Source organism: Thermobia domestica, chromosome 7, assembly GCF_964235325.1.
Source record: "Thermobia domestica chromosome 7, izTheDome1.hap1.1, whole genome shotgun sequence".
Classification (NCBI taxonomy): Eukaryota; Metazoa; Arthropoda; class Insecta; order Zygentoma; family Lepismatidae; genus Thermobia; species Thermobia domestica.
This window is the reverse complement of record NC_137460.1, coordinates 235,843,475-235,865,690: the sequence shown is the minus strand read 5'-3', so window position 1 is coordinate 235,865,690 and position 22,216 is coordinate 235,843,475. Positions and strand designations below refer to the sequence as shown.

The window sequence follows — 22,216 nt, the reverse complement described above, 5'->3', positions numbered from 1 at the left end:
TTGGGGGGGTTAAAATCTATATAAATATGTTTGATGAGGGGGGGTAAAATTAATCGAAAAGAAGATTTTTTTCATGGAAGAACACCTACGGATAGACAATTGGGGGGGTGCGTCATAGACATAAGGGGGGGTGGGCACCACTGGTATTAGTAACGAAAATACTGGGAATCCACATTGAGCACGATAGGTTATGTGGTCCCGAGGGAATGTTATGGTTATCGGGTAGAAATCTCCCTCGGTTGATCACTGAAATCATCACTGGTCCCCTGGAATCAATTCTTAAGCAAATCTACAATCTAATCTAAAATCTACTACTAATATTGTAACATCAAGTATCACTCGCTTATTTTATTTCAGGTAGAAGTTGTCACTCCACTCTTTGATCTTGTATTCAATACTTGTACTAGCGGAAGCAAAATATCCTGCAATCTTCTTTCAAGAATTGTTATATATTTTTAAATTGGTTGTCATCAAAATATGTCATTTATTATAGCTTAATTAGCTCAACGAATTCGGTAAACTTATTAACATACTCAAATATTTTGTCAGCACGGAGCATATGCATTTTATACAACAACAGAAACTGCTACGGGCTAGCAAAGGGTGCGTTGAAGCACCCCTTGACTTACGGGGAGGTTGCGGGTTTGTTTGATCCTGCGGGAGAACTCTGCAACGCAAATTATCACGTGTCCTGTACGTGCCCCTAAGTAGCCCGCAGAATATGCATACGGCCCCTAGAGAGAAAACCGTACAGCCAGTCTTTTCCAGCAATCTTCTTGTCCCTGTTAAACGAGTGGGAAATACGGTTCGCTTCAGTTAACTCGAACGTAAGTCGGTTAGGCCAAAAAGTCTTTCTTCTAGTGTTAGTATGTGCTGGACTGTAATACGTAGTCTCAAGCTGACTGTAATACGCGAACTACAAGTAAATTATAATGATGTTACTTGTCGTCAAAAATCGGAACGTCCCTAATTTGTACTACCTTCTATGTCCCCGTTTTGTCAGAATGTGACATACATGGAAAAGCATGGCTTCTCTATGCTCGTAGGTTAGATAACCCAATAAGTGAAACATGTAGGCCTAAACAATAGCTTAAATCTAATGAATACAATAGTGTACTTCAGAGATGTGCGTCTACGCGTAAAAAACGATAGTTTACGTTTACGTGTCAACAATGCGTAGACAATGTAAACAACGTAGACTATGTAGAATATGTCAACAACACGTAATTTAATATGGCGTCGTGGACAATAAAGGAGCTTTCTTTTGTCGTTACCTTGCGAAATTGCGTACAAAGTAAAATACCTAGACCAGCGAATAGTAACTTTTGAATACTTAGTTTCGTCTTGATGAAGGAAAATAACAAATATTATGCATTTTGTAAAATATGCAAGAAAAATTGGCAAATACAGCAGCTTCAAGACTGAAAGCCCACAGGTGAGAATTAGTTTTGTACGTTTCATTATAAAAGCAGTGCTCGAAGTGGAAAATCTAAGAAAGTGGTATGCACAGACAAAGGATATAGGATTCATTCTTCTACCTTTCTTAAACACTACAGCAGCATCGACAGCGCAACTTCAGCGTTGTCATCCGTATCACTTTCAGATTAGATAATTCCCTCCAGTGTTTCCTTCAGAAAAAAATCTCCGAGGGGGTATTTTCAGGGTCTGGGGGGTAACGTTGGAAACCAAAAGTTCAATGATTTCACAATGCAAAGTACTCTCAATTGAAAATATAATCATAGGGAAGTGGTGGAGCGTATGGACGATTTAAAGACAGAATTTTCCTATGAAGAAAATAACAGACACATAGAATACTCAGTTAGTACTTGATTGAAGAATTAGATTCGTACTCGTAAATCTACTTTTTAGCAGTGATGTGCCGTAAACTATAATTTTACGTCTACGCGATTGTCTACTGTAATCTATACGTAATCTACATTACACCTTTTCCTGTGTAGACTATGTAGACAACCACTATCAAATGTAAGGAAGAATTTCGTTGCTCCTTTGTTCATATTTCCTCATTCAGTTGTTTTGCTTCGGTGCAGCGAAAGATTAGGGAAACGACTAACATATAAAAAGTAGAGGGAATTATCTAATCTGTATGCTTACTCTGCTCTGCACATACCACTTCCTTAGATTTTCCACTTCGAGCACTGCTTTTATAATGAAACTTACAAAACTAATTCTCATCTGTGGGCTTTCAGTCTTGAAGCTGCTGTATTTGCCATTTTTTTCTTGCATATTTTACAAAATGCATAATATTTTTCATTTTCCTTCATCAAGACGAAACTAAGTATTCGAAAGTTACTATTCACTGGTCTACGCATTTTATTTTGTACGCAATTTCGCAAGGTAACGATAATAGAAAGCTCCTTTATTGTCCACGACGCCATATTAAATTACGTGTTGTTGACATATTTTACATAGTCTGCGTTGTTTACATTGTCTACGCATAGTTGACACGTAAACGTAAACTATCGCTTTTTACGCGTAGACGCACATCTCAGCTTTATAGCACATTTATGATTCTAATGATTATAATAACATGCGATTTTTTTAAATTAAGAATTTGTAGTCCTACTTGGTATGTTCCTCAAAGCTAACCTGCCGACAAAGCTGAGATGGACACCACTGTTTGCAGTTCAATCACTAACACTTCATAATATCCACATAATTATGTAATACTAAAAAACTGAACTGTGAAGCACGTAAGTCAAACTGTAAGACAATTCTTCCTCCCGAATACACGCATCCACACTCACATCACAAAATAACTTCATTCTCACGTAAAAAAAATAATAATAATAATAATAATAATAAAAATAAAAATAAATAAATAAATAAAAAATAAAAAGGCAATTGGTATTAGTTATTTTAAAAGTACTTTTCACTTAACGTAAACGCATTCTTCTTTGCTTTTTGGTTGCATAACGTTCTATAACTTTGCAGAGAAATTCTTCACTAGGAACTTCTTCTCCCTCAATGGAAATTCTCATGCAATGGTCCAAGGAAGTTTCCCCTAATCGATTCCTCAACGGTGACATTGTTCTGTTCATGGCACTGAAAGATCTTTCAACGGTGGCTGTTGATATTGGCACTGTTAGAATTTTTACACTGGCTTTTTTAAGTTCATCGTCTCCAAAAGAAGATGTTAAAATGTATTTTAATGGCGATATCTTGTCATTCACATTTGGTGCCAGAAATTTGAAAGATTGAAGATCTGCGTATAAGTGATCTTCATCTATGCCGGACAGAATGCTACAGAGACTTTTCACATCTGATTCTTTGATATGTTGAATAGAATCAAATGATTCAAAAAATGAACACGCTGATATCAAATCAACAGCTTGCTTTTTAAACCTTCTGCCCATTTCAGTGGCTACAGCATCAGCGAATTTAGCAAGCATTCCCAAACATTTCTTTTCTTCAGATGGATCTGACTTGATTGTTCGGATTCCTGAAAGTTTCTTTCATTTCGTCGTAAGTAGTAAAAATGGTACTAGACTCTTGTCTTGCTGCTTTATTTGCATCTTCAGAAATTGACTTCAGGTGAGCCTCAGTACTTGAAATCAGCTGGGGTAAATTCGCTAACTGACAGTCTTCTTTTTGCAGGTACTTACTTAGATTTGACACGGATCCCAGTATCTCTACCAACAAGCACAATGTTAGAAGAAAGGTCGAGCTTTCCATTTCAATTAATATTCCACCTGCCAGGGAACAAAAATCTCCACCTTCTTTATATAAGTGCTCTAACGTCATCATTATTGATCCATAACATTTTTTAATGGGTTGAATGGTTTTGTGATGACTGAACCAACGTACATCCATGGGTTCTGGAATTTTCAAAGTAGGGTCCTGTAACATTTTTTGAACATCGTGAAGAGCAGCTTCTCTTTTCGGAGATTGGCGGAATATCTTGCAAATGTCCCTCACAACGTAAAAAAGTCTTTTTACACATGGAAACAAATTTTTTGCACTTGTCACTGAAAGGGCCAAAACATGCGCTCTACAATGTATGTACGGGACATTTCTCTTTGCCTTTTCTGAAATTCTCTTCTGCACCCCAGAAACACTACCAGAGAAATTAGAACCCCCATCGAATCGACATGCCACAAGATTATCAAATGACAAATTTCGTTTGGTTATTTTATTTTCAATACAATTTGTAATAGTTTCGGCGGTAGTGTCCTGAAGCGTAGTTATGCATAGAAATCTCTCCCTCACTACGCAGCTGTCAGTAACATGTCTCACACAGACAGAAAGCTCTGATTTATTCGCTGTGTTAGTCGATTCGTCACCCATTAACGCAAAAAAATTATCTTTAAGTTCAGCAGCAAACTTCTCATCTAACACTTCTCCCATGCACTCCAACATCTCACAAGCTGTGTCTTTGCTGCAGTATGTTGCACGCTCACTCTTTATCTGAAGCCAGTCGTTTAAACTTTGAATACACGGAGCCATCAAATTTCTTGCAATATGTTCATATTTACTCGCATGAGCCACTGCTTCTTTCACAAGAAAATATAAACTGCGCAAGAGAATTTTTACAGCCTGTTTGTTTTCTTCGATTTCAGTGCTGCTTTGTTGCTGTAAAATTGAATGAATAGGTTTATTTTCATGTAAAATTCGAAGATTTTCTTTCACCATCGCACTTTTGTGATATTCAGAGGAATCATGCTTGTGGACTTTCCCTGTAGTATCAGTTGTTTTCCTGAAATTTGTGAACGTAACTGTAATGAATACGCCTTTAGTTTTCTGTGCTACATTTAAATCATTTTGATAATATCTTGAACACACACTACAAAATGCACCTCCCCGATTCCCGTCATAAACTAACCACTTGTATTTATCTGTCCAAGAAGTCATGAAACGATATTCATGTTTCGATTTTCCCTGTACAGCAGAACATCCGGTGTTAGAAGAAGTTGAAGGAAGAGGTTCCTGTGGGTGAGATGAGGAAATAGTGGGACTGCAACTCTCTTCGGGCGATGACCCATGCTTTATTTTTTTGGTAAAGTATGACAGTAAAGTACCTGCTTTACGTTTTGTGCTAATCACTGTGATTTTCAATCTTCACTTCAAGTAAAATAAATAATAAAAAAGAACATCAAAAATGTAATTTGAAAGTTAGTTACAGCACGCAAAATCGAACAATCACGCAATAAAAACTATTGTCTCTACCGTCTCCTCCCAGCGCACATTTTTCAGGTTTTACAAGAACAACAGAAAATTTAATTTTCTTGTGGAATTGTCAAACAGCCTGCATTCAAAGTTTTGAAGTAAGCCACACAACACTTCACACGCTAACAGTACGTTGCAGTTGTAGAACTGTCTCAAAATTGTCCACAGCGAAAGACGCCAGCCAAGTTCTGTCCGAACCTACTTCTCTCTCTTATAGTAATAAAATGCATTTAAAATAAATATAGAAAGATAAACAGGCAGGGAAAGAGGCATGTTTCTAGTATATATATTTCAGGCCTGGGGTTAGAGGAGAGATAAAGCGAACCGTCTTTCCAGCTACGAGCCGATTGCCACCAAGCAACTATCGCTATCGCCATACGACCTAACTTCATTGTATCTGCCCAATAAAATTTTGCAAAAGGACATCTTACAACCGTTGTCTCCATTATATATATATATATATATATATATATATATATATATATATATATATATATATATACTGGAGTTTCTCTTCCTTCTTTTGTGATCTACGGTCAATATTTAATATTTCTCTTTTTACTCAGCACCAAGAGGTTTTTGAATGCTAGGGAGAGGTAAGCTGCCTTTATAACCATGTTTTCCAAAATATGTCGTTTGTTCTTATACCTTATGTAGGCCTACCTCACTCCCTCAGGAACCTTATGAGCCAAAAAGATAATTGAGAGAGGTTGGAAGTGTCCCTCCCGTGAACACCCTTAATGTTTAAGGGAGTTCAGTTGAAAGGGCAAAATCTGTTAACCGCTCCACCCCCGCGTCTGTAGCAGCAAAGGAAGGAAAATGTAATGTGTATTTGGTGCTTGCTCTGTTGGGGGTGACCGCCAATGCAATCAAACTGCTTTCTTAGTTTGCGCGACAAGAAATGACGTTCTTGTGTAAGCTGAAGAGTAATATATCTGATGGTTATACAGTTTGTTCTCTTTCCCGTTCACAAACGTACTGAAGTCAATATTTGTGTTGTTTCTTTTTTCGAGTACAGAAATATATAGGTTTCTGAACATTCTTATATTCTTTGAGAATGCGCCGGGGGGGAAGCCTTCAAGTTCAGGGGGGTAATACCCCCCGGCTCACCCCCTGAAAGAATCATTGATTCCCTGTACTTTTTATGTTAGTCGTTTCCCTAATCTTTCGCTGCACCGAAGCAAAACAACTGAATGAGGAAATATGAACAAACGAGCAACGAAATTTTTCCTTACATTTGATCGTGGTTGTCTACATAATCTACACGAGAAAAGGTGCAATGTAGATTACGTATAGCTTACAGTAGGCAATCGCGTAGACATAAAATTATAGTTTACGGCACATCACTGGTGTATTTACCAAATTTATTTCTACATGTAATCAGGGAGTAAGTCAAATAGTAGAAAGGGGACACATCGAAAAATATTTCGCAAAAAACTTCAAAGCAATACCCATCCACACTAATTGTATATACACAATGATGTTTATATTCCTACCCAAAATGGTGTAATTGTTGCCGCTGTCCCCGTTTTATACAACTCTCCCCTATATCACTATTCTGAGAGCACCCCTTTTGTTTTGAACACCCTCCAAGCAAAAATTTCTGGCGTACTTACTGTTTGACAGAGAAATGATTGATGTATTGATGAATCCTTATAAAAACTTTTTTTTTCAAAAAAAATATAGGTGGAAGCATCTTACAATCATTTATCATATTTTTAGATGGAGAATACCACCAGTTTAATTATATGTAAACGTAATACAGTGAAACCTCCCTTAACGGACACCTCTATAATACGGACACATTTTTTATCCCTGCAAAAATATATGTTCCCTTATGGAACAAAACCCTCTCTTTTACGGACACTTTCAGATACGGACGCGGACAGTCCTTTTTTTTCCCCAGACCTTTCAATAACCTCTTCATAACGGACAGGAATTATTCTCGGTTCTTCGATATATTATTCCTCACAAGTGTATCTATCACGAGTCTAGACCTGGTGAACCATCAAACAGAACAGCTTCAAACTGAACTTGAAATTATTCTTTTTTTCTGCCCTCAATAAACTGCTTTCTGGTGGAAATCCTAGAAAACCTTCAATACGCGATAACAATGCAGGGTCAGTCGTATGGCCAAGAATTCTATGCGAACTATCTTCCCTTCCCTAACAAATTTAGTCCTTTTGCCTCTGGGTCTTGCATCTTTCCCGACAGTTTCATAGGTAACAAAACAAACATTGTTTGTTTTACAATAACATTTTCAACTAGCAATGTTTCCTCTATTACGTTTTTTTGGACAAGCAACATTTTTCTTTTGCTAATGATACTGGAACAAGTCTGGGTTGGAGTTTTCCCGGCTTCCTTTTTCACTGTCTGTAAGAGGATATTCTTAGTGACTGGGGCTGGGTCAATAAACATATGCACTCCCATATGCCTTGTCATCCATTCCGCCAACGAAGATACCGCTCCAGTACACAAACACATGTTTTTTTCCGCAACCGTACCAAGGATTCTCAGAGGACACTTGCTAATGAATTTTATTACCCTTGTAGAGGAGTAATTATGTCTTTTCTCGCTAAACAAAAGAGTTTAGCCGATTAGTTGGTTCGTAACGCATCTTTTGAGAAGGTTCTGAGAATTTGAAATAAATGAGAAGTGCTTACAGAGTGATTACATGTACTTAAGAAAATTAGCATACACGCATTATCTTTTGCAGTACCGGTATACGAATATATTAACACATCCCCCAGCAATATTAGGCCTATTATTTAACAAAAATGAATTCCTCCTTCATCCCTCCCAGTAATTCAAATACGTACTAAATAGAGTATTTTCATAGTGAATTTTACGTATGTACGCTCATAGATAATGAATTCACTGTATATTACTGCATATAATTACCATTGTGAGAAATTAAATTTCTGAACCTCTCTGTAACGGACACCTCTCAATAAGGGACAAAATTTCATGTCCCATTGGTGTCCGTTATCCAGAGGTTTCACTGTACCTTGTATTATTGGACCCCCGCCTCCTAAAAATAGATTTCTGCGTATGCGCCTAATGGAGTCTTAAAATACCAAACAGGTATTTATCAACTCCACTTACAAAAACTATTTGTTTTCATTGGTTCTCATAATTCAGTCAGTCAGTCAGTCATTGTCGTGGCTGTTGTTGAGTGGTGAAGTGACGGGCTTGAGCCCTTGCCTTCCATGTTTGTTGCGGCGTGGCTTGTTTTGAGTGGCGTAACTGTTCTTCGGGGCCGCAACTGTCGCTGGCTCCGTGCTGGTCATCTGGGGTGTTCAGGGGCGAGGCATCCTGTACAAATGTCTTCCTGGTTCTTTGGTGGCGATGTTCTCAATGTGTGGGTATGCAGAACTTCTGACCTGGCGCCAGAAGGAAGCTGATTGTTGTTGTCTGACCTCATTCAGCGTCGCCAAGTTGAGATCTTCATGAAGTTGAGCCACTCTGGTGTCCCACGAGTGTCCTGTGATTGCTCTCGCAGTTTTGTTCTGAACCACTTGCAGCTGGCGGAGATGTGTGTGTGGTACGTGGCCCCAAGCTTGGTGGGCGTACAGCAGTACCGATCTGATGCACATCTTGTAGACGTGAAGCTTGGTTTCATGGGTGAGTTGGGGGCTCAGGAAGAGCGGAAGGAGGGCTCGGAAGCGTTGTGTCGCCTTCTTCGCTGTCGTGGAGAGGTGGGGGATGAAGGAAAGTTTCTTGTCGAGAATGACACCGAGGTACTTTGCTTGGGGACTGAGTGGGAGATTAGTTCCTTGTAGGGAGAGATGGATGGGTCTCTGCTTCCTGTTTTTTGTAAAGTCCACCAGGGTGGTCTTGTTGGGATTTATCTTAATGCGCCAATTCCGTGTCCAGTTTTCCAACATGTGTATGTGTCGCTGCAAATAGACTTCTGCATACCGGTGATTTAGATGGCTGGCAAACAGTGCGGTGTCATCGGCATATGTGGCAGTGGTGGTGTTGACGGTCTGAGGGATGTCGCTGGTATATACGTTGTAGAGAATGGGGGAGAGGCAGGAACCCTGCGGAACTCCCGCCCGAATGCTTCTTGACGTGGTGGTATGGCCTGCATGGTGTACATGGAAACTCCTGTTTTGCAGATAGTTGTGTAACAGTTTCACGAGGTAGGTTGGGAAACTCGCTTGCATGAGTTTATGAATGAGACCTTCGTGCCACACTTTGTCAAAGGCCTTTTCTATGTCCAAGAAAAGGCCTAAAGTGTGCCCACGTTCGTTAAATCTGAAAGTGATGTCATCTGCCACTCGCACTAGTTGGACTGTCGTGCCGTGTCCTGGTCGAAAACCAAATTGATGCGGCGGGAGGATGTCCTGGGTCGTGATATGCTGCTGCAGGCGTCGTTGGATGACCCTTTCCACAAGTTTGCTGAGGTGAGATAACAAACTGATAGGGCGGTGGTTTTTGAGTTCTGATCTGTTCCCCAGCGTCTTAGGGATGAGTATGACTCGTGCGTCCTTCCAGGCTGGGGGGAAGTGGCCTGTGTTGAAGATGGCGTTGATCAAGCGGCAAAGGAGCACTATGACTTTCCTTGGTGCGTGTTTGAGCGCTTGGGGTGGGATACGATCCGGTCCAGCGGCACGGTGGGTCGGGAGATGCTTTACAATTTGTTCCACTTCTCTTGGACGTACCAGTGGGGGGTGGTTCATCAGTTGAAGGTGATTGGCAGTGTGGATGGAGTGCTGAACTGCCACCAGCGTCTCGGCGTCAGGTTGTATATCATTCGGTTGAAAAGCACCTTCCAGGTAGTCCGCAAAGAGGGTGGCTTGCTCTTCCGGTTTGTATACCAATCCTTGTGGACCTCGGAGGGGTTGCGCACGTGGTGGGCCAGTTGGTCGGGCAAGTGTTCTGACTAGTCGCCAAAAGTCGCGTGAAGGGGTGTCCATCTCCTGGAGGGTGTTATTCCACTTCTGCAGACGCCTGCGTAGCAGCCTCTTCTTGATTCTTGTAGAAAGGGAGTTCCATACGCGCTTGTATTCTGGGTGTCGTGTTCGCTGCCAGAGTTTTCGAGCTGTTCGTTTGAGGTGGATGAGTGCCGATGTGCGAGCCTCTGCCGGGTCTGGTTGCTGCTGGTGAGATGGATTGCTGGTGGTGGTGGTCACATCCATCGCAGTGAGGATTGTGGAGGTTAAGGATGCTACTGCTGCGTTGATGTCTTCGGGGGTGCGTAAAGGGAGACGAGGGTCCACCAACGCTGCCAGAAGGTCCGTGTATTGCTGCCAGTTGGTCTGTCGCAGTGGTGGTAGTTGCCTTGCAGGAACATGTGTGCGGAGGGCCACTGTTAGCTTGATGGGGATATGGTCTGAGCTGAGTTCCGGAATGGCAATGGGGCCGTCCGTCAAGGCGATGTTTGCGCTAAGCACCATGTCCAAGATATCGGGCTGTCCGCCATTCCGGGGAAAGTGCGTGGGTTCCGTGGGCGCGGAAGGCAGAAAGTCGACGCCACGGAGAGCCTGATAGAGAATGCGGCCATTTCGGTTGGAGGTTCTTGAGTTCCAGTGTGGGTGTTTACTGTTTAAGTCTCCACCAACCAGCACTCGGTGTCCCAGCCTCCTGAGAAGAGTGAGGTCTGGCGGGTGAAGAGGCCCATTATGAGGTTTGTAGGCGGAGATCAGCTGCAGTGGGCCGTCCGGGGAGTGGACCGTGACTCCTATTGTTTCAAGTGAGGTTAGTGCCGGCGTGGGGAGAGGGTCGTGGGCAATGTGCGACTTTATGAGAATGGCCATACCACCCATGGGTCCTTGTCGGTCTGAGCGATATGTGGTGTAGTTCCTGACAGTAAATTGCTTGTCGGGCTTCAGGTGAGTTTCGCAGATGAGGGCCACGTCTATTTTTTCGCGGGTGAGAAAATCCTGTAGTTCCTCACGTTGGTCGGCTATGCCGGCAGCGTTCCAGCACGCCACTATCAGATTGCGGGTAATAGCAAACTTATTTCGTCCCATCATCCAAAAGGTCTGCGGCTACTTCCAGGATAGTAGTCATTTTGGTGATGGGATCTGTGGCTGCAACTATCTTTCTTAAACCTTTCTTCAGCTTCTCGATGATGGATGTTAGATTCAGTTCCTTGAAGAGATCTAGAACTTCTTTGATAGAGGCAGCTAGCGAGGGTTCGTTGGCTGTATTGGTTTCTGCAGGTGGAGGCGTGGTCTGTTGGTTAGTGCGGGAGTGCTTGGCGGTGGCATCCGTGGGGCGTACTGACTGAGTGTTTTTCGTAATCATAGCATTGTCACTGGTTGCATTATCACTAGTTTTTCTGTCACTGTTCTTATGTGGTTGCTGCGGGGCTGTTTTGGATGGTTGAGAGGTGTTCTTGTTGGCAGGTGTGGATTTGGCTTTGTGGGCCATTGAAGGGCTGGAATCAGTTTGAGCTTGCTTATTGGGTGCTGCAGCAGTTTGTTCCGTGCAAGTGTTGGACTCTTGTTGGTTGGCTGCTCTTCTGCTCTTAGCCGTTTTGATATATTCACATCCTTGGTAGTTGGCGGGGTGATTGCCGCCGCAGTTGACACACGACGCTGGCGAGTCACGGGTCTTCTTGGGGCATTCCGACGTATGGTGCTGGCCGCTGCATTTTACGCACCGGGCGTCCGCTCGGCACGTCAGTTGGGAGTGACCGAGGCGCTGGCAGCGGAAGCACTGTAAGATGTCAGCGCCTTTGTAGGGCTCAACTTCCACCCTATAGCACAGGATATAGCGGAGGTCATAGATTTTTTCCGCTTCCTTTGACTTAGTGAGATGCACCAGAAAGAGAGGGAAGCGAGGACGCTGCCCTGTGCTATCAGGTCTGCCTTGAAGCTGGGTCACCGAGATGACCGGGAATTCTTGGTCCACTAGATCGTCGTAAATGTCCTTGGGTTCAGCGTCTATGGGAAGCTTGCGTATAACCACTTTCATTGGGCGGGATGCTTTTGGAAGTTCCGTGGAATAGGAGTAGCCTTGGCTGGAGCAAAAGGCATCCAACTTCTCGAAGTCGCGCGGTGTAGTGCATTGAAACTTGACATAGTCGCGACGCTGCTCCAGTTTGGGAGGGGCAGATAGGGTCTTGACTATGGATTTCACGAAGGCAAACCTGTTGGTGATGTTATAGATGTAGATTGGGGGGATCTTTTTGGCTGCTGCTACCGGTGGGGGCGCTGTCGACGTGGAGGCTGCATTGTCATCACTCTGGGCATTGGCACTGAGGGGAGAAAACATGTTTCTAAACTGCATTAGGGAGGAGATGGGGCCCTCTGTTGGAGGTCGCGCCGTCTTTCTGGGATATTGAAATCCAGGGGGGGGGATCTGGGGCCTGGCCTGTGGCGTCGTCCATGTCCACCACCACCACCACGTCGTCGATGTTCAGTGTCGAGAGGTCCACTGGGGAGCTGGAACTGGGGTCGCTAGCAGAAGAGGACTCTTCAGGGGGGGGCGCTATGGTAACTTTTTGTGCGGTGGGATCAACTGGAGCATACAGCTCCGTGTTCTGGAGGCTGTCTTCTAGCACTTCTTGGCTGCACTTGTCTAGCTTGCTAGCGGGGAGGGGTACTCTCTGGCGGGGGCCGGTGCCGAGTGCTGTGTATCGCAGTCCCTTGAACTTCTTTTTAATGTCCTTTGTCTGGCCCGGAGGGACTTTCCTGCACTTGTTGGATGGCGTGGACATTATATGCACTGGTAGAATGTATATTGGTTCTGAATAAGACCGCGTAGTGAGGGTCTAAGTGATTATTATAGGTACATGAACAGTACTCGAGTGATATTGTTGGTGGTAATTTGTTGGTTCCTATTGTTCTAACACTGGTCACGAGCGTATTAGACCTGCTCGGACTGGCAGAATGTGTCTTTTCGCCTTGTATTCCTGAGTTAATATAGTCAGTTTTTAGGCATATGGGGATCACTATATGTTAATGTTCAAGCATCGATGTTATTCGAACGCACCCTACCGGGTGCCCGTAGCGCACTATACACAGATATACGGTGGAATCTGCTTGTATATGAGAGAGCTAGAGCTGGTTCAGCCAGCCAGGTGAAAGCGCTTTCGTTTTCGTCCGCGCTCTTTGATCACTACGTTTTCAGCGTCAGTGCGTGGCGAGGTAGTGGGGAGTGCTTTGTCCCTTGTTGCAAGCAGCATACGACATGCACACACGACCTACCGAATATTAACTATGCACTCCACTGCACTATCATAGCACTGTGCACTGAACTGTAGTTTACAAATGGTTGCAGGAATGTTTATGATGGTAAGTAAAAGTTTATTTTCCACTAAAAGTTTATTTTTCCTTGCGGAAAACACGATTTTAGAGGAAATGAAAACGCGCACGACGTGGCTAGTTTACACTAACATCCGGGTATTTCTCATAATTGCACTATTTACATACATTTAACTTAATTTTTTTCCGTTTAACGTGCGGTACTTTTTGATTTTTTCTAATTAACATTATGTGCAGAATCTCACATAATAAATCTAAGATTATTTCAAAATAGTTATATATTTTCTATTTATCTCTTGCAATTGTATACTTACAGTGCAACACGGTATAAGAAACTCTTCAAACATTTTGTTGTTAATTGTGCTGCTATCTATCGACAATAATATTATTACAAAATGTAGCTTACTTGGTAAGGTTGATTTCACAGATAATGACCGCTCACATACAGTGAAAATAGTTAGTAGGTATATGATAATGTGTCAACAACTTTTGAATAATATTAAATTCGTATTTAGGTTAAGTTCTCACTACAACTATTAGGTTAAGTTCACGCTAATTTATTATCTCCTAAAATAGTTTACAACCATACCTCTCATAATATATGAGCGCCTTATGCCTCCATATGTTTCTTGCCTTCAGCTATTTATTATCACTTTTACATAAGTACAATTATATCTCTTACACAACTTCCTCACTTCTATCAATCATTTCTATTAATTCACTTTTATCTAAGTCCTCTCTGGGGCCGCGGTGGCTCAGTGGTAGAGCATTCACCTCTGGTGCTTGGGGTCCCGGGTTCGATCCCAGCCCCCGCCAAGTGAACTTTCTGGTGGACAAACACCGTGTGCGTGGGTTTTCTCGGGGTTCTCCCACTTTCTTCATTCCACCACTTCATTCATTTCTCATTATCACCGTCTCCTTTAGCCTAACCGGCATAAGCGTGGGACGTAAAACTCAAAGATTTCATTTCATTTTTTCTAATTCCTCTCTACATCTAACTTCCTTTAAGTTTCATTTACTATTCAAATCAATTAGTATCAAGTTGGCGCCACCACTTTTGGACGGGGAAAAATAAATAATGCTATTCGTTTCTGCTACGTTAGTGCTGGTTAGTGCCCAAATTTCAGCGTTTGTGCAATCAAAAGAACAAAGTTATGAACAATTTAAATTTCGGGGACAACTTGACGTCAAGTTGGCCGCGCTTTTCCCCTAATTGAAATAGAATGGATTTTCTAACGTCAAATGTTTGTGCTACGTTAGTGCTCGTTAGTGCCTAAATTTCGTTGTTATTGCTCTTCAAATAACGCCGTTATAACGAAATTAATTAGCGTAAAATTGGCCCCGTCTTTTTCCTAATTGAGATAGAATAGATCTTCTAATGCCAAACGTTAGTGCTACGTTAGTGCTGGTTAGTTCCCTAATTTCACCGTTAGTCCTGTTAAAATAACGCCGTTATAACGAATTAATTAGCGTCAAGTTGGCCCCGCCTTTTTCCTAATTGAGATAGAATGGATTTTCTAACGTCAAACGTTAGTGCTACGTTAGTTCTGGTTAGTGCCCAAATTTCACTGTTAGTGCTGTTCAAATAACGTCGTTATAACGAATTAATTAGCGTCAAGTTGGCCCCGCCTTTTTCCCCTAATTGAGATAGAATGGATTTCGTAATGCCAAACGTTTGCGTTACATTAGTGCTGGCTAGTGCCCAAATTTCACCGTTAGTGCTGTTAAAACAACGCCGTTATAACGAATTAATTATCGTCAAGTTGGCCACGCTTTTTTCCCTAATTGAGATAGAATGGATTTTCTAATGCCAAACGCTAGTGCTACGTTAGTGCCGGTTAGTGCCCACATTTAAACGTTAGTGCTGTTAAAATAATGCTGTTATAACGAAATTAATTAGCGTCAAATTGGCCACGCCTTTTTTCCCTAATTGACATAGAATGGATTTTCTAATGCCAAACGTTAGTGCTGCGTTAGTGCTAGTTAGTGCCCAAATTTCGCCGTTAGTGCTCTTCAAATAACGCGGTTATAACGAAATTAATTAGCGTCAAGTTGGCCTCGCTTTTTTCCCTATTTCAGATAGAATTGATTTTCTAATGTCAAACGTTAGTGCTGGTTAGTGCCCAATTTCACCTTTAATACTGTTAAAATAACATTGTTATAACGAATTAATTAACGTCAAGTTGGCCCCGCCTTTTTTCCCTACTTGAGATAGAATGGATTTTCTAATGTCAAACGTTAATGCTGGTTAGTACCCAAAAATAACGTCGTTATAACGAATTAATTAGCGTCAAGTTGACCCTACCTTTTTTCTCTAATTGAGATAGAGTGGATTTTCTTATGCCAAACGTTAGTGCTACTTTAGTTCTGGTTAATGTCCAAATTTAATCGTTAGTGCTGTTGAAATAACGCCGTTATAACGAAATTAATTAGTGTTAAGTTGGCCCGGTTTTGTTCCTTATTTAAGGTAGAATTTTTATAATGCCAAGCGTTTGTGCTATGTTAGAACTTGGTCGTGCTTCCATTTGTTCTATAGTTGTGATGAAGTTTCACGTCAGTGAACCTGACCCCCACCTGAGGCATTAACAATAAAATTACTGTCAATCGTTGGTTCATCTTAGTGTACAACCCCTAACGTTAGTTCTTCATTAGTGTACATGCTACAAGTAAAAGAAAACCTTCATGGCTCCAACTTCACGCTGGCCTCCACTTCAAGCACTAGCTGAATAATTAATCATTCGTTAATGCATCGTCAGTGCTTGTAGAAAATACTGATCGTTTCGTTAATGTTTCAATATTAGTGTAGTTATGGGAATCACATTTCAGGAAACTTCCCTAAAGAAATACATGAGTAATTTTTCATTGCGTCAAATTCCCGGTAAATTCAAAAGCACTTATGATCTATTCTATAGTGCAATCGTTAGTGTACGAACCCCTAATGTTAGTTCTTCATTAGTGTAGGTTGTACCTGTACAAGTAAAGCACCTCTGGAGGGCTAGCGTGAACTTGGCCCCATTTTAGGAACTAACGAAGAAATTAATGACATTCGTTAGTGTATCGTTAGTGCTTCTAGAAAATTGATATTTTTGTTAGTGTTCACTATTAGTGAGGTTATGGCTAATTGCGTCACGAAACTTCCATAAGAAATACATGGGTAATTTCTGATTGCGTCAAACTCCCGCCAAATTCGAGAGCACTAATGCTCTGTTCTAGTGCGATCATTAGTACATCATTGGTGCGTTTTGGTGCATCAACACCTAACGTTAGTTGTTCATTAGTGTAGGTGCTACAAGTAAAACATATTTGGAGGGCCAGTGTGAACTTAGCCTCCCATTTAAGCACTAACGAATAAATTATTGTCATTCGTTAGTGCATCGTTAGTGTTTCTTGAAAACTCTGATAGTTTCGTTAGTACTGCATTATTAGTGTAGTTATGGATAATTTCTGATTGCGACAAATTCCCGCCAAATTCAAGAGCGCTAATGATCTTTTGTGTAATCGTCAGTGCATCGTTAGTGCTTCTTTGTACAGCAACCTCTAACGTTAGTGCTCATTGGTGTATGTAGGTGCTACAAGTAAAAACCCTTTGGGATCAAGTTGACACTGTCCCCACTTCAAGCACAAACGTAAAAATACTGCCGTTTTGTAGTGCATCGTTAGTGCTTATTAATGCACCAAACGCTAACGTAAATGCTTATGAGTGTAAGCTCTAGAACCAAAACAATAGTAGGGATTAGTGGGGCCAAAACCTTCTGCCCCCAATTCTAGCACTAACAAAAAGGTAGTGCCATTCGTTAGTGGATTGTTCCTGCTTTTTAGTGCACAAACTCCTAACGTTAGTGCTTCATTAGTGGAGGCTCTAAAGCCAAAACATGATAGTATGTAATTACACTCTGATCGCCACTTCAAACACTATCGAAAAATTAGCGCCATTCGTTATTGCATCGTTGGTGCTTCTAGGAAACACTAATAGTTTCACTAGAACTTCACTATTAGTGTAAATATGGCTAATTACATGTCACGAAACTCCCATAAGAAATACATTGGGAATGTTTCATTCGCTCAAATTTTGGTCAAATTCAAAAGCACTGATGATCTGTTTTAGTGCAATTGTTATTGCTTCGTTAGTGCTTCTTAGAGCACCAACTCCCAACATTAGTGCTTCAATAGGTTGGACGCTAGAAGCAAAAAACGTTAACTCGTAAGAAAGCACTAACGATGAAACCTAGTGAAATCGATAGTGCATCGTTAGTATTTCTAGAAAACTCTAATAGTTTCATAAGTGCTGCGCTATTACTGTAGATATGGCCAATTTTATGTCACGAAGCTCCCATAAGAAATACATGGGCAATTTTTCATTGTCTCAAACTTCCACCAAATTCAAATAAACTAATAATCTCTTCTAGTAAAATCGTTAGTGCTTCGTTAGTGCTTCTTGAAGCATTAACTCCTAACATTAATGGTTCAATAATTTGAATGCCAGAAGGAAAAAAACTTTGGGAGGTCTAAATACATGTTAGTTTCCCGAGAAAGCACTAACGATGAAACCCAGTGCATCGGTCGTGCTTCTAGAAAACATTAATAGTTTCGTTAGTGCTTCACTAGTAGCTAGTGTAGATATGGCAAATTATATAATGAAACTCCCATAAAAAATACATCGTGAATATTTCATTGAGTCAAATTATCACCAAATTCAAAAGTAGTAATGATCTCTTCTAGTGTAATCATTTGTGTTTGCTAGTGCACCAATTCCGAACACTAGTGGTTCTTGTGAATGCTTTTGTGCGGAGGGGCTAGCCCTAGCGTGTAATTAGCTTCTCCTAAGTTTCACCTTTTAGCATCCATACAATTGGAGCACTAATATTAGGAGTTCTGCAATACAACCTAATGTAATAGTTACCATTACACTATATATGTTCATTAGTGCTTTTAAATTTGGCGGGAATTTTACAAACTGGAAAATGCCACTTGTCTAAAGTTAGATTCGCACGCATCTGAATTAGTACCAAAACAGTTCACATAGTTAGTGCTTCGTTCACTAAACACTAACATTAGTGCTATGTGCGTTTAGGAGTTATTTGTGAATACCTCTCGTGCGACTAAATTGAAATTTACTGAATTCTACAATAATTGTTCTACAAAGGTGGGATAAACATCAAAAGTTAGTGCATCGTTATTGCCTGCCGAAACATCAAGCACTAACGTTAGTGCTCTCATAGTTTAAAAATTATAAGTGAATAACTCACTCGGGGTAATTTAGTTTTATCGAATTTTACAATAATCGTCCCATACAGGTGCAGTAAACGTCAAAGGTTAGTGCATCGTTAGTGCTCCAAAAGATACTAAACATTACCGTTACTGCCATCGAAAAAGTTATTAATGAACAACTCGGGCGGGGCTAACTTTAAATTTTTCAATTTTTATACAATTTTACACTAATTGTCAGATAGAAATGAGACAAAACCAGTGGTTAGTGCACCATAAACTAAGCATTAACGTTAGTGCTATCTCAATTTAGGAGTTATTAATGAATAACTCGCGCGAGGCTAAATTTAAATTTATCGAATGTTACAATAATTGTCAATCAAAAGGTAGTGTAATCGCTAAATATTAGTGTTTTGTTAGTGTTCTAAAACATAGTAAGCACTGACGGTAACGATATCATAGTTTAGAAGTTATTAGTGAATAACTCGAACGAAATTAAATTAAAACTTATTAAATTTTACACTGTGTAAAAGTTGAAAAACCTGATTTTATCCCTGCCGAGTTATTTATTAATAACTCCTAAACTGTGATGGCACTGATGTTAGTGATTAGTGTACTATGGAGCACCAACAGTGCACTAAGCTTTGGTGGTTATCCATCTTTGTGGAACAATTAGAGTAAAATTCGATAAATTTAAATTCAGTCCTGCTAAAGTATTCATGAAAATACAATGACAGTACTTAGTGTTGTATAGAGCTCTAGCAATGCACTAAGCCCTGGTATTAGTCCCACTTTTGTGGGACAATTAGTGTAAAATTGTGTAAGTGAAAAATCTAATGTGAATCTAAATTAGTGTAAAATGAATAACCTCGCTTGAGTTCTTCATTAACAACCACTAAAATGAGATAGTACAACGTTAGTACCTAGTTTTTTTTCTTTTTTGACTGCTAAGGATGCGCTAACCTTCAGTTTTTGTCCTACCTTTGTGAAACAATTAGAGTAAAATTCGATAATTTTAAATTCTGTTATTCATTGGTAACTCCTAAACTATGATAGCACTAACGTTAGTGCTTTGAGTTTTATGTAGCACTAACAATGCACTAATCTTTAGAGTTTGTCCTATCTTTATGGGGAAATTAGTGTAAAATTCAGTAAGTTTCAATACTGTACCATCCGTGTAATTCAATAATAGCTCCTAAATTATGACAACACTAACGTTAGTGCTTACTGTTTAATCGAGGTCCAACAATACACTGACTAATGGTGTTTATCTTGTTTCTATCTGACAATAAATGTAAAATTCTTAAAAAAAAACAAAAAAAAAACTGAAAGATCTAAAGTTAGCCCCGCACGAGCTATTCATCAGTAACTCCCAAACTATGATAGCACTAACTTTAGAGCTTAAATAGCACTACCGTTAGAACTTTTTGGAATACTAACGATGCACAAAAATTCGACGTTTATTCTACCATTGCGAAACAATTATTGTAAAATTCGATAAATTTAAATTTAGTCCTGAGTAAGTTATGCACTTATAACTCCTAAATTATGCTAGCACTAACTTTAGGGCTTACTGTGTCATAGAGCTCTAACAATGCACTAACCGCTGGTGTTAGTTCCACTTTTGTGGCAATTCTATAAAATTGTGCGAAAGTTGAAAAATCTAAACTTAGAACTGTTCGAGTTATTCATTAATAACTTTTAAAGTACCATGGTACTAAGGTAAGTGTTTAGTGCACTAATGTGCACTAAAGAAGCTCTAAATATGTAAAAAAAAAAAAATAGTAGCATTTGAGAACCGTGCGGGGCTAACTTTACGGACGTAGCATTTTTCATTTTGTAAAATTAAGGCCAAATTTAAAAGCACTAATGACCACGTGTATTGTAATGGTTACTACTTCGTTAATAGGTCTTATTGCAGAACTCCCAACATTAGTGCTTCAACAGTATGGACGCTATAAAATAAAACTTGGGGGATGCTAACTACACGCTAGCTCTTTCCTACAAAAACATTCACTAGCTATTTCATTTTCGATAGAAAGAATGGCCAGAATGGTGAATCTTTCTTGACTCATTGTGGAACGCAAGTACGATTTTATCAATTTCATTTTGCTGAAAGACCTTTCACATGATGCGACAGATACGGGCAGTGCTACCCAAATCTGAAGAGCGATTGCCAAACTTTAGTAAAATTCAAACCCCATTGAAGATACATATTTCAGGATGCCTTGTGGGGAAAAGTCAAGTTGTTCCTTAGCTTCCTGAGGACACCTTAGTGAACGGATCCTTACAATCCTGAAATAATTCTAAGCCATCCAGGTCATTCGGGTAGAACAAAGCCAGATCAGAGCAACATGCTTTTAGCCTTTCCCCGCTCTCATCATCTAGCTGCTGCACAAAGTTGGCCATAGAACACAGGAATCCAAATCTGCCGTTCAGGTCATGCTTCTGAGTAAACTGATCATATATTTGTTGTCTCATCTCATCTAGAATTTCTTTATAGAGCGCTTCACTTCAGCCTGTGCAGTCAGAGGTTCATTCTTTGCTTCTCCAGGCATGCATCTCCTTCTCCTATTGTATGTACCCACAGTTATGTTCCATGCCCTGCAACTTCCTTCAGCTGCGGACATGATTTCCTTGCCCAGCTCAGGTCTCCAGGTATCAATGGTGTTAACCAGGCTCTGTAACTGAATAAGAGTTTGATTGAAACTCATATCTTGAGATTGAAGGCACTTTGGATCTGATCAATATATGAGAGATCTGCAGACCAGAAATATAGTAAAGCGATGAAGTTAAATGACTGGATGCATGCAAGAAGAAGACCAGCATCTCCTCTAGTATCAAGCGTTTCAGTCGAAGTGTCACGCAAATCTTCCAACAGATCAATTACTTCATCCAATTGACTAGAAAGTGCTTTCAAAGCTTCTGCTTTTGAACTCCATCTAGTCTCACTTTCACGTTTCAGACCAATCTTTACGTGATTTTGCAGCACATTCCATCGGTGAGTAGATCTAGAGAAGAATACCAACAAACGTTCCATTGTGCCAAACAAAGTGACCGCCAGAACGTTAACGTGTTAGCATGTACGCTACAAGATTCAATGAATTACTGTTACAGGGAACGAAAATGGCCAAATGACTTAAATTCCGTATCTAAGTTTGAACTCCAGAATATTGCCCGACTATTGTAGCCTGATTATCATGAGACTGGCCATTGTAATCTTAATATCAAGCCTATCATTTTGAAGTTTCTTCAGTATTTCAGCAGAAATACTCTCAGAAGTCTTTCCTTCGACAGAGATGAAATCAATAAATACTTCCCGAACTTGAGCAGAATCACGTTGTATGTCAACAAATCGAATGATTTGTGACAACTGTTCCACATGAGAACTATCAGGAGTTGAATATAATGCTAAAGTATTTTGAATATTTGAACATTTGTTTTCTTATTGAACATTTTCTTCACTCTAAATTTGTGGACTGAAATGTAAATTCATACGCCAAAAAACAAGAGCAGAAATGGGGAAACCAGCTACGCAAAAGGGTTTCTCTCGCTGAAAATTCGACTTGTAAAGGAAAAAGAAAACAGACAGAAGGACAACAAGTGAA

The 22,216-nt window shown here is 40.4% G+C and overlaps 1 protein-coding gene across 1 annotated transcript; it reads right to left on the bottom strand.

Moving 5' to 3' along the window:
• Positions 1 to 3,429: 3,429 nt before the first annotated feature.
• Positions 3,430 to 4,650, bottom strand: LOC145689606 (zinc finger MYM-type protein 1-like). Its single transcript, XM_081763789.1, has one exon. It carries the CDS (start codon positions 4,648 to 4,650, stop codon positions 3,430 to 3,432), a length of 1,221 nt encoding a protein of 406 aa, XP_081619915.1.
• Positions 4,651 to 22,216: the final 17,566 nt, after the last annotated feature.

Coding starts and splice junctions, on each gene's coding strand:
- LOC145689606 (XM_081763789.1), bottom strand. CDS start 4,650: ATGGTGAAAGAAAATCTTCGAATTTTACATGAAAATAAACCTATTCAT.